The sequence below is a fragment of the Somniosus microcephalus genome, chromosome 1 (genome assembly GCF_052327205.1).
Source record: "Somniosus microcephalus isolate GS21.2 chromosome 1, FLI_Smic_1.0, whole genome shotgun sequence".
Classification (NCBI taxonomy): domain Eukaryota; kingdom Metazoa; phylum Chordata; class Chondrichthyes; order Squaliformes; family Somniosidae; genus Somniosus; species Somniosus microcephalus.
In genome coordinates, this window is record NC_140987.1 from 113,695,418 (window position 1) to 113,712,900 (window position 17,483).

At 45.4% G+C, this 17,483-nt stretch overlaps 1 protein-coding gene across 1 annotated transcript in view; it reads left to right on the forward strand.

Annotated features, from left to right (window-relative positions):
• The window catches only part of shc3 (SHC (Src homology 2 domain containing) transforming protein 3), a 376,522-nt gene that overhangs the window by 204,447 nt on the left and 154,592 nt on the right, over window positions 1-17,483 (forward strand). The window contains exon 7 of the mRNA XM_085984744.1: window positions 12,263-12,389. Within this exon, the coding sequence (XP_085840870.1) occupies window positions 12,263-12,389 (127 nt within the window). The remainder of the gene's footprint in view (window positions 1-12,262; window positions 12,390-17,483) is intronic.

Sequence of the window (17,483 nt, forward strand, 5' to 3'; positions counted from 1 at the left end):
CAATTGAGCTCATTAAATGGCTTGTTAAGAGCCAATTTAATGGTATTTTGAGGCTTCCTTCCAATTTTACGTGCTCCCCCATGGGTTCCCCACTGCTCGGGGAACTCACCAGCTCACGCTGGCATGAGTTGAGTCTGCTCTGATGTATCTGATAAGCTGACAGCTGCAGAAGTGGTGTAAAGGATACCATATTGCAGATGGTCAGTTTCAGAGCGCAGAAACTGTTGGTTAATTCATTTGTAATACATACAGAGATTTCTTTAGCTTGCAAATGTTTAGAGGCAACTGTATGTCCAGTGCCACCTCATTGGGAGAACCTCTCTCACCATTGACAGATTGCTTCTGTCATCTCACCTGCAGCTGCCATCTATTGCAGCAACATCGGTGTCCTTGAAAGAATCCTTCCATGATCAGCCCCAACACCAACATCACCAGGCACACCAACATCACCAACAACATCACCAACCTTCTCCGCCATCACTTGATGCTGCACAGGACACAGGGCATCATCCCCTGACAATATTGCTGCCCGGGAGGCCAGCGATGGCATCACCATGGCCAGGTTTACTTCACTTGATGCTGTTAACCCTGGCTGCCATATGATTCGCGCCAGGTTGACACCATCCCACACCAGCACCGTGAAGCATCCCTTTAATGTCCAAGCCATTCCATGCACACTGATCACTATAAAATGGGGGGGTGGGGAAAGTTATGTCTCAACATTCACTGTAACTCAGTAAGACACTTCTCAAGGTGCGGACAGATCTGTCCAATAAGGGACAGTGTTGGAAAAATAGATTTCATTGTATGACAACACATTACCAAAAACTTCACATGGACATTGGCTAAACCTCTCAAGTGCTTACTTTTGTGCATTGTTAGTTGGTATGATTGCAGTAGGATGAGGGTGAGTGTGAGGGGTGGCTAGTGAGATGAGGAAGTGATAAAGTAGATAGAGAGGGTTGGGTGGAGGAGCAAGGAAAGTTGATGTGAGTAAGGATGTGCAGGAGAAGGGTATGGAAGGCAGAGTGATGGGGATGTGTTGAGTGGCACAGCAGGGTGAGTTTGAGTGTGGCTTTGCAGTAACGTTTCGTGATCCACTGAGATCATTGAAAGGTTGGCGCCACTGCAGCCAGGGACCCCTGACGACATCCCTGCTTTTGGCCTCCTGTGGAATGTGCAACCAGGCTGCGTTGGTGTCCTGGGGAGACTCTTCCACCCTTCGAAGGGAAGAGAACCTCTCTGCGTGCTGCGACTCCCTCCATAAGAATATGGAGGGAGTCATTGGAGAGCCTGGGTGTGAGCATTCACCTTTGTGCAGTGCTTGTCAGTGTTTGCAACATCTCAATGCTGTCAAACGCTGACAGAACAACTGTCAAACTCAATGTGGCCGTGGTCCCTTTAAGGAAACAGGCTGATGACGTGTCATCAAATGATATCATCAGACCCGCTTTTTGTTAATTGGCCGGGAACCTCGCAAGGCGGACTTAACAAGGCCAAACAAGGGAAAATCCCTTTGACAGAGCGGCTGTAGCTGGGAGCAGGACCGGAACACAGCAACCATCTATCCCTCCACCATCCCGACTCCGCTGATAAAATCGCGGCCAACATATTTGTTTAATTTCTCTTCCATTTCCTTATCCCCCATTATAATTTACATAGCTTTAGAAGCTTTTACAGTCTATTTTTATGTCTCTTGCTAGTTTACTCTCATATTCTAATTTCCCTTTATTTATCATTTTCTTGGTCCTCTTTTGCTGAATTCTAAAATTCTCCCAATCCTCAGGCTTACTACTCTTTTTGGCAACATTATAAACCTCTTCCTTTAATCTAATACTATTTTAACTTCTCTTGTTAGCCACGGTTAGACCATTTTCCCCATGATGTTTGTATTCCTTAAGGGAATGTATATTTGTTGCAAATTACGAATTATTTCTTTAAATGGTTGCCCTTGCTTTTCTACTGTCATATCTTTTAACTTAGTTGCCCAACCTACCTTAGCCAACTCGCCTCTCATATCTATGTAGTTTGCTTTGTTTCGGACTTAACTAAATCACTCTCAAATTCAACATAAAATTGCATTATATTATGATCATATTTATGAAGAACGGATTTAAAGGTTTTGCTATACATGGCATAGAGAGGAAATCTTTCCCCCATGAATATGGACACAAGGAGTGCATTAATATCTCATGAGTACAGTATGCAATATGGTATCTGCAGAAAATTGCACTTAAACATAACACAGCTGATTGTGGGCAGATTTTCAGGAAAGTTGCTACTTTATGAGGGGATTTGCAACTTTGCTTTTTTAACCTATGTGTACCTCTTAGAATCATAGAATCATAGAATTTTTATAGCATAGAAGGCGGTCATTCAGCCCATCGAGCCTGTGCCGGCTCTCTGCAAGAGCACTTCAGCTGGTCCCACTCCCCCGCCCTTTCCCCGTAGCCCTGCAAATGTTTTGCCTTCAGGTACTTATCCAATTCCCTTTTGAAAGCCACGATTGAATCTGCCTCCACCACCCTTTCAGGCAGTGCATCCAGATCCTAACCACTCGCTGCGTAAAAAAGTTTTTCCTTATGTCACCTTTGGTTCTTTTGCCAATCACCTTAAATCTGTGCCCTCTGGTTCTTGTCCCTTCCGCCAATGGGAACAATTTCTCTCTATCTACTCTGTCTAGATCCGTCATGATTTTGAACACTTCTATCAAATCTCCACTCAACTTTCTCTGCTCCAAGGAGAACAACCTCAGTTTCTCTAGTCTATCCACATAACTGAAGTCCCTCATCCCTGGAACAATCTTGTAAATCTTTTCTGCACCCTCTCTAAGGCGTTCACATCCTTCCTAGAGTCATAGAGTTATACAGCACAGAAAGAGGCCCTTCGGCCCATCGTGTCTGCGCTGGCCATCAGGCCCTGTCTATTCTAATCCCATTTTCCAGCACTTGGTCCGTAGCCTTGTATGCTATGGCATTTCAAGTGCTCATCTAACTGCTTCTTGAATGTTGTGAGGGTTCCTGCCTCTACCACCCTTTCAGGCAGTGAGATCCAGATTCCAACCACCCTCTGGGTGAAAAAGTTTTTCCTCAAATCCCCTCTAAACCTCCTGCCCCTTACCTTGAAGTTATGCCCCCTGGTTATTGACCCCTCTACTAAGGGGGAAAGTTCCTTTCTATCTACCCTATCTATGCCCCTCATAATTTTGTACACTTCAATCAGGTCCCCCCTCAGCTTTCTCTGCTCTAAGGAAAACAACCCCAGCCTGTCCAGTCTCTCTTCATAGCTGAAACGCTCCAGCCCAGGTAACATCCTGGTGAATCTCCTCTGCACCCTCTCCAATGCAATCACATCCTTCCTATAGTGTGGCGACCAGAACTGCACACAGTATTCCAGCTGTGGCCTAACTAGCATTTTGTACAGCTCCATCATAACCGCCCTGCTCTTATATTCTTGCCTCAGCTAATGAAGGCAAGTATCCCATATGCCTTCTTAACCACCTTATCTACCTGTCCTGCTGCCTTCAGGGATCTATGTACATGCACACCAAAGTCCCTCTGATCCTCTGTCCTTCCTAGGGTCCTACCATTCATTGTGTATTCCCTTGCCTTGTTAGTCCTCCCAAAATGCATCACCTCACACTTTTCAGGGTTAAATTCCATTTGCCACTGTTCTGCCCATCTGACCAACCACGTATATCGTCCTGTAGCCTGAGGCTTCCCTCCTCGCTATTTACCACTCCACCAATTTTCGTGTCATCTGCGAACTTACTGATCATACCTCCTACATTCATATCTAAATCATTAATGTACACTACAAACAGCAAGGGACCCAGCATCGATCCCTGTGGTACACCACTGGACACAGGCATCCAGTCACAAAAACAACCTTCGACCATCACCCTCTGCCTCCTGCCACTAAGCCAAACCAGTGTTTTATAAAAATTCATCATAACTTCCTTGTTTTTGTACTCTATGGGCTAGAATTTCCCAGGGCCGTGGAGGTGGGAATGGAGGCATGTGGGGTGTTAAAATTGCAAAACCGGGGGGGCACGAACCCTTCCCGCCCCTCAACCCACCTCCATGCCCGTTTCCCAGGAGGCCGGTACCCGACCTGTGCTGGGAGCCGCCTCCTCGAGGCGGGAAAATGCTTAGTGCCAATTATCTGCTTGTTAACAGGCAGTTAACAGGCAGTTTTTAGCCTAAACACTATTTTTAGCCCTGAAGTGTGGGCTGCCTGACGGCTCCAAAGGTGGAGGGTTCAAGATGTCCGGTGTTCAGGTGAGTGATGGGTGCATGAGTGCAGAGGTAAGTGTGTTTTGTGTGTGTAAAGTGTTTAAATAAGTTTTACTTACCTTTACTTACTAATGCAGGCTTCCTTCCTTCAGGTCTCGGGAGTCCCTCATCTCACCGGCACAGAAAGCAGAATGGCCGCGAGCTGTCAAAAGCTGCAGCCTCTGCTTTCTGTTCTGGAGAGATCTCTAAATCAGCCTGAGAGGAAGGAATTAACTTGGAGTACAGATTGCCAGTGTTTGACAGCTTCAAAGAGCTGTCAAACGCTGATATTTCATCTGTCAAAAGCCCTTGACAGATGAAATGTCAATCTGTGACGTCACCTGTTGCCGGGTGGCCCTTAATTGGCCTGCTGAGCCCACTGGGCGGGCTCAACAAAGTCAATCAAGGGAAAATTGAGTGGGTTGGCCACAACTCGATGGAGGCGGGACTATAACCCCAAAAGTGGGAGTCCCATCTCCTACTGACTTCCATTAATAAAATCCAGCCCTATACATCTGTAAAGCCCAGGATCCCGTATGCTTTTTTAACCGCTTTCTCAACCTGCCCTGCCACCTTCAACGATTTGTGCACATATACCCACAGGTCTCTCTGCTCCTGCACCCCCTTTAGAATTGTACCCCTTAGATTATATTTTCTCTCCTTGTTCTTCCTACCAAAATGTATCACTTCACACTTTTCTACATTAAATTTCACCTGCCAGGTGTCCGCTTGAAGTCTATCACTATCCTCCTCATTGTTCGCTATACCTCCAAGTTTTGTGTCATCTGCAAATTTTAAAATAGTGCCCTGCACACCCAAGTCCAAGTCATTAATATATATCAAGAAAAGCAGTATTCCTAGTACCAACTCCTGGGGAACACCACTGTATACCTTCCTCCAGTCCAAAAAAACATTACACATCACCATTAGTTATTATCGGTTCTAAAAGCTTCCCCACCACCGAGGTTAAACTGATTGGCCTGTAATTGTTGGGTTTATCTTTACACCCTTTTTTGAACAAAGGGATAACATTTGCAATTCTCCAGTCCTTTGGCACCACCCCCATATCTAAGGAGGATTGGAAGATTATGGCCAGTACCTCCACAATTTCCACCTTTATTTCCCTCAGCATCCTAGGATGTATCCCATCCGATCCTGGTGATTTATCTACTTTAAGTACAGCCAGCCTTTCTGGTACCTCCTCTTTATCAATTTTTATCCCATCCAGTATCTCAACTACCTCCTCTTTCACTGTGACTTTGGCAGCATCTTCTTCCTTGGTAAAGACAGATGTAAAGTACTCATTTAGTACCTTAGCCATACCCTCTGCCTCCATGTGTATGTCTCCTTTTTGGTCCCTAATTGGCCCCACCCCTCCTCTTATTACCCGTTTACTATTTATATGCCTGCAGAAGACTTTTGGATTCTCTTTTATGTTAGCTGCCGGTCTATTCTCATACTCTCTCTTTGCCCCTCTTTCTCCATTTTCACTTCCCCTCTGAACTTTCTATATTCAGCCTGATTCTCACTTGTACTCTCGACCAGACATCTGTCATACGCCCCCTTTCCCTGCTTCATCTGTTTCTCTCTATCTCTTTTGTCATCCAGGGAGCTCTGGCTTTGGTTGCCCAACCTTTCCTCCTCGTGGGAATGTACCTCGACTGTACCCAAACCATCTCCTCTTTAAAGGCAGCCCATTGTTCTGTTACAGATTTGCCTGCCAATTTTTGTTTCCAATTTACCCGGGCCTGATCTGTTCTCAACCCACCGAAATTGGCCTTTCTCCAATTAAGTATTTTTACTCTAGATTGCTCTTCATCCTTTTCCATAGCTAATTTGAACCTTATGATACTATGATCACTGTTCCCTAAAGGTTCTCCTACTGACACTTACTCCACTTGACCTACCTCAATCCCCAAAACCAGATCCAGCAATGCCTCCTTCCACGTTGGGCTGGAAACATACTGATCAAGAAAGTTCTACTGAACAAACTTCAGAAATTCTTCCCCCTCTCTGCCCTTTACACTATTACTATCCCAGACTATACTAGGATAATTGAAGTCTCCCATTATCACTACTCTATAGTTCTTGCACCTCTCTGTAATTTCCCTGCAAATTTGCTCCTCTGTCCTTCCCACGAGTTGGTGGCCTATAGAATACACCTAGTAGTGTAATGGCACCTCTATTGTTTCTTAACTGTAACCAAATAGATTCTGTCCTTGACCCCTCCAGGACATCTTCTCTCTCCAGCACTGTAATATTCTCCTTAATCAATACTGCTGCCTACCTCCTTTCTTTCCTCCCCAATCTTTTCCAAACACCTTTTTCCCTGTTTCCCACCCGGGAGACGGCGGGAAACCTGGACGTTCGGGTACCCGACATGCTGTGGAGTTTTAACTCCCCAGCGTGCGTGCAACGTAAAGGGTTGGTTCCCCACCAGCAAGCCAGCCTGATTGACAAACTGGCTTCCAGTCAGGTGGGGAATGCAGACCAGGACTCTGCAGGACCAGGTAGGTGCTGGGCCCAGGATGGTAGGGGTGGTTCCAAGCTGTGGGGGGGTGGGGGGAGGGTCCAAGCCTGGGGAGGTGCTCCCATCCCCTGGGGAGGAAGTACGATCCCAGGGGGGTGGAATCTGATCCCCCAGCGAGGGATTCAACCCCCCAGGGGGGTTCCGATCCCCGACCCCGGGCTGAGTCGCGAACCCTGGGAGGCGTGTTCCAAGGCCGAGGGGGTGGGGGGCCCGATCCCTGGGGGAGTCCGAACCCCAACCCCGGGGGCTGCAGGCTGCTGGTGGGGGAGCTTGGGGGGCTGGGAAGAGACACTCCTGCTGCTCCTGGCCCGCAAGGATTGCTCTCCGAGGCAGTGGCTACCTTATTGCAGCTGCCAGGAATCCGAGCTCCAGGATCCCCGGCTGCCTGCAGTAAAACCTGCACAGCAGGTTAAAGTAGAGGCTTCAGGTCTCATTATTATTAAAATTCCAACCCGCCTCCTGGCAGCAAATTGGCTGCCTGTCCCCCGTCCTGCCTGTGTAAAAGGTGAAAGTGGGTGGGTTGGCGGCGGGGGGTGGGGAAGTGAAAGTTGTAAAAATCTATAACCCGACCCCAACCCACCCGTTTTTTTTCCTATGAAAATTCTGGCACTTATATCCATGAATATTTAGTACCCAATCCTGCCCTTTTTTGAATCACTCTCATTATTTTATAATTGCTTTATTAATGCAGTAAGTTTATTGGTATGTTAACCAGAGCATCTCTACATTTGGCTTCTCTTCCCACCCCCACACCATCACCTCAGGAGTTCCCAAAGATTCACCCTAGGCTCTCTCCTCTTCCTGATCTACATGCTGCCCTTTGGCAACAGTATCTACAGACATGGGGTCAGCTTACACATGTACACCGATACCACCCAGCTCTACCACTCCATTACTTCTCTCGACTCCTCCACTGCCTCTATACTGTCAAACTGCCTGACTGACATCCAGGGGGCAATTTTAACCCTATGGAACCCGGTTGTGGGCGGTTAAAATTGTCCAGGTTACTTACCCTGGAGGTGGCGGGAGTTGACCGTGCCCGGTTTTCACCTGCCCTACTGATGATGTCATTCTGATGTTGTCATTGGCACCTGATTGCAATTTTAACTCGGCGGCCTGAGCAGGAAGCTGCACTGACTTTCCTGCCAGGTGAAGACAGGAGGGAAAAGATCTAGGCGCAGAAGATAGCCAACAGGCAATTTGTTTTTACTTTCTTTATGTGGCCAGGAGGAGCAGGAAGGCTTAGGCATTCCTTGTCCCACTCTTTCCCAATTGTAAGACCCCCGCAAGATGACCCTGACAGCTGATCCCGCCACCTACCTGCTGTCAGCTGGTGGCCATCGGGCCACATGAATTTCCACCGCTTCCCACCAACTTCCTGCCCGGATTGGGTAGCCGGTGGCTTTTAAATGAGGCTTGGGAGTTAAAATAGCTCATTTCTGGAGCAATGGGTGAGTTTCTAAATCACACTACTACCCACACGCCCAAAATCCGCTTGGATAAAATTGGGACGCCAGTCTTGGATGAGCTGTAACTTCCTCCATCTAACATTGGGAATACAGTAGCCATCGTTTTTGGCCCCTGCCGCAAACTCCGTACTCTTGACACAGACTCTATCCTCCTCTCCAGCCACTGTTTCAGGCTGAACCAAACTGTTCAGAACCTATTTGACCCTGAGCTGAGCTTCCGACCCCACATTCTCAAAAGATCGCTTACTTCCTCCCTAACACTGTTCAACTTAACCTTCTACCGCCAAAACCCTCATTCACGTCTTTGTCACCTCTAGTCTCAACTATTCCAGTGCTCTCCTGGTCGGCCTCCCGTCTTCCACCCTCTGCGTGTTCCTGGCACAGATTAATGCTGCCAGTGGTTAGGAGCTCACCGTGTTGCCCATAGGAGGTGCATAGCCAAAGGGCACTGCAGACAAAATAGAGGGATTCATGCCCCCCAAAAACTGCACCAACACGAACACTTGCCGATGGTCAACCAAAAGTTCTAAGGAAGTGATCATTCTAAAAATTTGAAAGGCACTACATTCATGAAAACATTTTGGAAAACCATTTTTAAAATTTTTTGACAAATGCACAAAGTGATGCCATAAATCAGATTGAAATACATCAACCGGCAGATTGACCTTTCTGCTTCTTTCCCACTTTACACCCCTGAACTAAAAAAAAGTTCTTTTGTGAAGACAGTGCTTCTTTAAAATCGTATACTTTCGCTATTGCTTCAGACCAAAAGCATACTTCCAGTCCGTCTTGGGGCGGAATTCAAGCGAGGGGCAGCGGAGGGACTGAAAGCTGGGCCGGAAACAATCTCCATCAGCTTTCAGCCCCACTGATCCAGCTGTGGCAGATTTCAATAAAAAGGGTGCAGGCACTTCATTTATCTGCTTCCATATGCCATGGAGCATGACTGAGAATGTTCTGGGCTCCCCCAGGAATCTTGCCAGACACGCCGCCGTAAGGAAAAAGCAGGCATAACAGCAACAACACGTAGTAAAACGTCCCAAGGCGCTTCACAGGAGTATTAGAAAACAAAAAATTTGACACCAAGCCACATAAGAATAAATTAGGGCAGGTGACCAAAAGCTTGGTCAAAGAGGTAGGTTTTAAGGAGCGTCTTAAAGGAGGAAAGAGAGGTAGCGAGGCGGAGAGGTTTAGGCAGGGAATTCCAGAGCTTAGGGCCTAGGCAACAGAAGGCAAGGCCACCGATGGTTGAGTGATTTATAATCAGGGATGCTCAAGAGGGCAGAATTGGAGGAGTGCAGATATCTCGGGGAGTTGTGGGGCTGAAGGAGATTACAGAGACAGGGAGGGGCGAGGCCATGGAGAGATTTGAAAACAAGGATGAGAATTTTGAAATCGAGGCGTTGCTTAACCGGGAGCCAATGTAAGCCAGCGATCACGATCACAGGGGTGATGGGCGAACAGGACTTGGTGCGAGCTAGGACACGGGCAGTCGAGTTTTGGATGACCTCAAGTTTATGTAGGGTAGAATATGGGAGGTCAGCCAGGAGTGCATTGGAATAGTCAAGTCTAGAGGTAACAGAGGCATGGATGAGGGTTTCAGCAGCGGATGAACTGAGGCAGGAGCGGAGACGGGCGATGTTACGGATGTGGAAATATGCGTTCTTAGTTATGATGTGGCTATGTGGTCAGAAGGTCATTTCAGGGTCAATTATGATACCAAGGTTGCGAACAGTGTGGTTCAGTCTCAGACAGATGTTAGGGAGAGAGATGAAGTCAATGGCTAGGGAACAGAGTTTGGGGACCGAAAACAATGGATTCAGTCTTCCCAATATTTAATATGAGAACATTTCTGCTCATCCAGTACTGGATGTCGGACAAGCAGTCTGATAATTTAGAGACTGTGGAGGGGTTGAGAGAAGTGGTAGTGAGGTAGAGCTGGGTGTCATCAGTGTACATGTGGAAACTGACGCTGTGTTTTTGGATGATGTCGCCAAGGGGCAACATGTAGATGAGACATAGGAGGGGGCCAAGGATAGATCCTTGGGGGACACCAGAGGTAACGTGCTGGAGTGGGAAGAGAAGCCGTTGCAGGTGATTCTCTGGCTAAAGAATGGAACCAGGCGAGTGCAGTCCCACCCAACTGGACGACAGTGGAGAGGCATTGAAGAAGGATGGAGTGGTCAACCATGTCAAAGGCTGCAGACAAGTCAAGAAGGATGAGGAGGGATAGTTTACCTTTGTCACAGTCACAAAGGATGTCAAGGGTTGGTTTTTTGAGGAGAGGGGTGATGACGGCAGACTTGAGGGAGAGGGGGACAGTACCTGAGGAGAGAGAACCATTAACAATGTCAGCTAACATGGGAGCCAGAAAAGGAAGTTGGGTGGTCAGCAGTTTGGTGGGCATAGGGTCAAGAGAGCAGGAAGTGGGTCTCATGGACAAGATGAGCGCAGAGAGGTCATGAGGGGAGATCGGAGAGAAACTGGAGAAAGATGTGAGTCCATGGCTAGGGCAGGGGGGAACCTTAGAGGAAGTTTGGTCCGGTGAGCTAGTGGAAGGAAGGGAAGTAGCAGAGGCAGCTGAACGGATGGTCTCAATCTTAGACTTATTGTCGGAGGTGAGGGTGGAGGAGACAGGGGAGAGGGCTTTAAGAAGATGGTTAGAAAGAGAGAATAGGAGCCAGGTTTTATCTTTGCATTCCAGAACGATTCTCGAATAGTGAGCAATTTTGGCAGACGAGAGCAGGACCTGATAATGCTTTATATGGTCCAGCCAGATCTGGCGGTGAGTGGCTAAACCAGTTGTCCACCATACCCGTTCAAGTCTGCGTCCCTTGGACTTAAGGGAGCAAAGATGAGGGTCATACCAGGGGGAACGGCCAGGGTGAGAGAGAGTAATTGTTTTTATAGGGACTAGGGCATCAAAGGTGGTGGTGAGGGTGTGGTTGAGCAGATCGGTAGCTGCAGAAATGTCATAGTGAATGGAGGGCCAAAGGCTGGACAGTTGGAATTTCATAAGTGCAGTTGTAAGAGAGATGGGGGAGAGTTTTTTCCAGGGCCGGACAGAGAAGGAAGTAGGGTTGGGGGGTGGGGGGTGGGGGGATGTGGGTGTCATTCTGGCCATAAGCGGACTCCAACAGGAACAAATGGTTCAATTTGGGGGCCTACCAGCGTAGGAGTTTCTCCAAAGAGTTTGGCAACATTTTATTAATTTGTGCCAACCAGCCTATGGCTCCCCCTTTTGGAAAAGTGCTGCTCCGAGATTCTGACTGCTGTGCTAGGTCGGCATTCTTTGTTATTCTGCTACTAGAACATGCATCCACTTCTGTTATGGCAATGACCCCAACCCTCCATGTTTGGTACAGGGCTGTGGTGGTACCAAAGCGACAGGTAGAATTTCTATCCTAGTTCTTTGTGTCATGGGATCACTGGAAGTATGGTGTTTAGAAATAATTAATTTAGTGCTAACGTAGAGGTATAATGAAGGGAACTCAACCTTGCATTAATAAAAACATAAAAGGCCTCTGTGTTTTACAAAGCCTGGTCCGAAACATAGTACCTGGATTTTTAAGTAGCTTACCCCTGTTACAGTATACTATTCCCTTGAGAATACTATGCCAATGTTTCTCAAATTCCAGTTACAAAAGTAAAAAGTGTAGTCTAAATACTGCATTCACTCAAACAAAAACAAAAATTACAGTGTGTTAATTTGACCATGTACTTGTGTAGATCCAATTGCACTATAATTGCAGTATGGTCCAATCTGTGGCTAATATGCCCCTAATGAATTATGCAATTGTGCAATGCCAACATTGCATTGCTGTGCAATGAATCACGATGAATCTAAATTCACGACCGGGGAACATTACCTGCAGCAGTGCACAAGTGTAACAGAGGAATGAATCTTATAGTTGATTTGACAGCTAAAGTTGGTTCAACAAAATTCACATAAGCTGAAAAATGACAGCTGTTATTTAATGTTTTTAAAGCATGCCATATATTGGAATGCTGTGACGGGTTGGCTCAAGATGTTATCAGTACCATAGGCCAAGCTTTTGAACTTCGATTCAAGCAATATCTACAGTGTCCTACTAAGATATCTAGTATTCATAACAGGTGAGTACTGATAGCATTGCCAATTATTTTATTATCCATTCATGCAAGATATTTTAAAAGCAATTGTATTTTTATCACCATTAAAAAATGTCTAGGTTGTAAAACTGAAGCAATGATTGATATTGCACATGGAAGGTCACAAGACTGGAATAATGTGGTTACTGAAGAGCAATAAAAGCAAGCTGGGAGTACAAACATTTAAGTCATGCTATGGGAAATTGAATCTGGATGATTCTAATCCTCATTTTTTAAAGTACAAAGAGTACTTATTGAAAAACTGATGCTCATCAAAGTGAGCGATGTTAGTACTGGGAAATGGAACTCTTTCCATTTCAGGCACCGAGGCGATAATTTACAACTTAGATGAGGGCGTAAAACTGGCGGTATTGGATCAAACGGGGTCTATAACGAGTGGCTGATTTGCTACCGCCAGTTTTTCACCCCTGACAAAGTTGAAAATTACCCCTCTGTTGTCAGCACCGAGCACTCCCAGGTCAGGCATAGTACAGCAATATGCAGAGTAAAGTTTTCTCCACTCTATCCTAACAGCATTCCTCAGCTCCAACCCCAGAAGAGTACGCTGCACAGTACCAGTATGACATTTTTCCATTTCCCACAGCAGCCATCCTATAGTCTCTCTGAGTGACAATTAGTGCAAATTTGGCGCTATAGGCAAAGAGTCACTAAGAACTGGAATGAGGTTGCCCAAACACACTTTACAGCTAGCAGGCAAATTCAATGTTTTAACCCATCAGTCAGAGCTGGATTGCAACCCAGGTACCAGAGGTGAAATAGCAGTGTCAAGCCTACTGCACCAGTGCACTCCAGTTCCTTGATTCCTTCTGTGGCCCTGTGATTGCAATGTGATGTTAATTTAAAGAGATGCATTGCTGTAAGACTGCACTTATGACTAAAAGTACTGTTAGTTCTCATTTTCACATGAGAACTCACTATACATAATGGCCCAGTAATTCGGGTCCCAACGCGTGAGTACGGAAGGGGTACTCACGCGTGGGCCCGATGGAAGTGCCAGTTTTCAGGATGCACAGTGCATGCACTGAAAACCGGCATTTCCTGTCCTCTGAACCAAGGGATTAAGAGGCGGAATGCGTGCGACGTATCAGGCAGCGCGTGCGCGCTGAATTTCCTTTTTTTGTAAAGAGTTGCCCGTGCGTAAAGGCCTCCGGTTTTTACGCTTGAAAAAACCAGACGTAAGTACTTAGTTTTACAGGTAAGTGGTCTATTAATACAATTTAGAACATTTTTTCCACAGGTTTATTATTTTTAAAGAATTTACAGTAAGGTAAGTGTATTTTTAGACCCGATTTGTTAAAAATTTGATTAATTGTTTAAAATAGTTTTTTTTACAGTTATTCATAGTTCATTTATTTAGTGGGATGCTTTTTAACTTTTATTTGTAGTTTAAGTGCTGTTTTGGGCGCCCTGAGTTTTCATGAGTTTGACAGTTCTTACTATCAAACTCATGAATGAACTTTTGCAACCTCCCATTGGTTGCCCAGTGCCCACGTGATCCCAGCCGGCTCATCAAAATAACTACGCTTTAATTCTGTTTAAAACTACTTTACATTCTTCCAAATAATGTAAAAGTATTTAAAACTTTATAAAAGTTACCTAAAGATTAATAAAAATACAAAAAATGTATTTAAAATGCTGCTCTGCATGTAGAATTGCTTTGCAGCTTGTGTTCAAAATTGGGGGCGTGGCCTATGTTAAGGAGACCTCAAGGGGCGTGTCTAACTTAGACTCCGCGCTCGAGGCTTCGCACTGGCTGCACTCCTGGGTGGCGTGACGTCAGACGCTGCCCGGGAGTAATCAACTGAAAACAGGAATTGCAAGCGTCCCGGGAGCAGAACGGCAGGCGCGCCAGGTAAGTGCACATCAGGGGCTTGCACGTGCGGCAAGCCCCCGAACCTAATTTCTGGGCCAATACTTATGAACGTATAAGGCATATTTAATCAATGATAGTGCTCTAGATTTTGTTAATTTCAGATTTCAGCCGCTCGGCAATGGTTAATAAAGGCTACTTTGTGCCTGATTGAAGGTTGAAAGTCAAGACTGAGTATACTAAACATATTGAAAAATGTGCTAATGTGTAAGAAATGTTAAAGGTCAAATCTTGGGAACTCATTATTTCCCAGACAATCCTATTCCACTCATCGGTAAGTACATTCCAAGAAAATAAATAACAATATTGTATTACTTGTTAATCCCCTTTGTTTCACTAAGCTGTAGAGAAGAGATTATATGGGTTTACTGCTTATGTACCAAATAGATGCTTGATAATCATTTCAGATATTAACAAGCACAATTTTTCTGATGGTAATGGCAGCAGAGTTATGTAGAAAATCCACCAGTTGCCAAAGAGGGAATTTTCTCTGGGTGGTGTCAAAGCACAAATTTGAATATGCAAATATTTTCCTTTCTGCCATTAGCCTGATCACCTGAGGTGGTAAATGTGACAATTTTGATTGCTTTGATTGTCAGCAGGGAAACCCCAGTCACCCTGTGGTTTGTTTGTTTTCAATATAATGTTGAAATGAATATTAAAATTACAGCAATAAAGCTACTCAAACATCAGGCAAAGCTTTAATACTGTAACACTAAATCTAAACTACCAAAGCATAATTTTACATGAAGATAGAAACAGAACCTGTGTAGGGGGTGGTGTGTTGAGTCAGCTTTGCCTCTGACTGTTTTGAGCCGTTCAAATCGCTCCCACAACCCTTTGGTTCTAGACTCTGGACTTAGGTACAGGCTGCGATACAAAATTAGAGTAGACAACTGGTTTGGTGCAAGAAAACTGTGTTTTATTAGAGTCACAATAAAATTATAACATTGAAGAATTACACTTAGATTACTGGAATAGTTACAAACATTCAAGAGTACACTTAATTAGGAATGAGGAACACACGGCACAACGAGGGAAAGGTCACATTAATAATCCCCCTACCCTTGTCCCACCCTCAATATCTAACTAAATTGTACTAAAAAGAGCCAGGGATTATGCTCACCAATAGGGGTTTCTTGACAGTTCGAATCCTGTCAGTTAAGCTGGTTGCGTTTTTGGGGTTCGCTCTTTGTGTCCTTTGGGGTCTGCTGTCTCCACATGGTATTAGTCTTAGAATCTGCAAAGGTTCTTCAGTTGGGTGGAGTCCGCTGATGCGGTTTGGGCACGGTTGTGGATTTGTCTGGTAAGTACCCACTTTTCTTAGTTAGAGATAGGGAGAGTAAAGTCTTTGTTGGGTACCTTAGCTTGTAGAGTAGAAAACTTTGGGTTTTGTTCTTTTAGTGGTGGTCTGGTCGTCGAGTTTTGTTGCGGTTGAGGTTCGGTTGGCGGTCTTCGGTGTCGGCTTGGTCGCGGTGGCCTAGATTATTACCTGTGTAGTGGTAATGATCTGAAGGTATGGTTTGCCCGGCCCTTTTTGTTAACGCGGTGCTCGTGGTCGGTCCTCGTGTCGGGCTGTGGTTGCGGCCTTGTTGTCTTCAGTCGAGCCTGCCCCACCGTATCCCCTCGCCGTGATGTTCCGTGAGCCTTCCTGTTGGCTTCCGAATGAAGATGCAGGGTGGTGTTGTGTTTTTTTTTGGCTACTGGTGGGCCTACAGTTATACTGTTTTTTGAGTTTGTTATCTGCGCACCAAATCAGGGTTAGTTCTTTGTCTGATTTTTGGCGGGCTCGTTAAGGTGATTATGGCCATTCACCTTAACTGGTTTTGGGGTGGTTGTCTCGTTGCTAAATGGCTTTTTAATGTCTTGGGTGTTTGTCATGCATAATGTTAATCGGTGTCTTCCTGGTTTGGTAGCTAGTTCGAACTGTAAGCGATTATTTATGCAGAGTTTTGATGGGCTTTAGGTATGTGCAAGATTAAGTCTTTTCCTGAGTTGATTTGTTTAAAGGGAAGAATGCGTGTTCTGTCTCCTCCAGTTGTCTGGTTTTGAAATAACAAATCAAAGCTGTCTCCCACAGGCCCAGGCATGTCAAGTTTTAAGCTTTTGAACTTGACATCCTGCCTGCTGGGTCCCACTTTAACCTTGCAGTTTTGCCATCAAGTCCAAAAGCCATTCCCTTCAGGGTTCCCTTATTAATAACTTGTCCTTCAGCATCCCTTATCAATAACTTGGGAAATGTGGGAATTTTGAGAATCCTACACCCCCCCCTGTGATACTGAAACTTGCTTCAAGTATCATACTTACAAAGGTGAGCAAAATTCCTGACCCTCCACAGCCAATTTTCCCCTGTAATTACCTATCTAGAATCCCATGACACATACATTCCCCATTCTTTAAGAATGTAGTGTATATAAGTATACATAGGCAAAATACAGTTATTTACACACATCCAAGCATGGAGGGGGCCCAACACCCCTGCACCACTTGGGACACATACATCTTTATTAAAAATAACACGTCAAAGTCTTTATTAAAAATAACAAACACACAAAAAAACAATCTTTATTCAGAAACACAAAAATAAAAGATTCAAACAGGTGTATCTCTCTCCACCTTAACATAATGCTTCTTCCAAGCCCTTTTGTTTTGGAATTCTAGTGTTTGGCCTTTTCCCTTGCACTGAGTGCACAACAGGTATAATACTATTCCCAGCTGGCAAACCACGAGGATGTGGGATGCCATTTAACCCATGAAGGGACCTCTATGTTTTCAAAAATGTCCCACCAGGGTGAGACTGTGATACCTTGAATCTCTCCCTCTATCTCGTTTGTTTTCTGTTCTAAAGTGAAGAAATGCTTTTGTGATATCTCTACAGCTTTTAGTAACTTGGTAAGATGTTCTGGTAGAGGGGGGATTTTGTAGCCGAAATGTGCTACATATTTTTGCAGGTTGGTAAAATTTTCTGTTACAGTGAGGTGAACAGTGGAGGGTTTAGGAATGGGGACAATCCGTTCCTGGGACACTTGAACTTCTGCCTCGGGTTTAAAGCAGAAACTGCTGTCACTTACCGGACACCAGTTATGCTTGTCCAAGCTGGTAGTGGGGTGCACTTGTGGTGACACAATATGTCCCACCTCCTATATATGCTATCTGTGGGGAAACATGATCTTGTGGCATTACCTCCA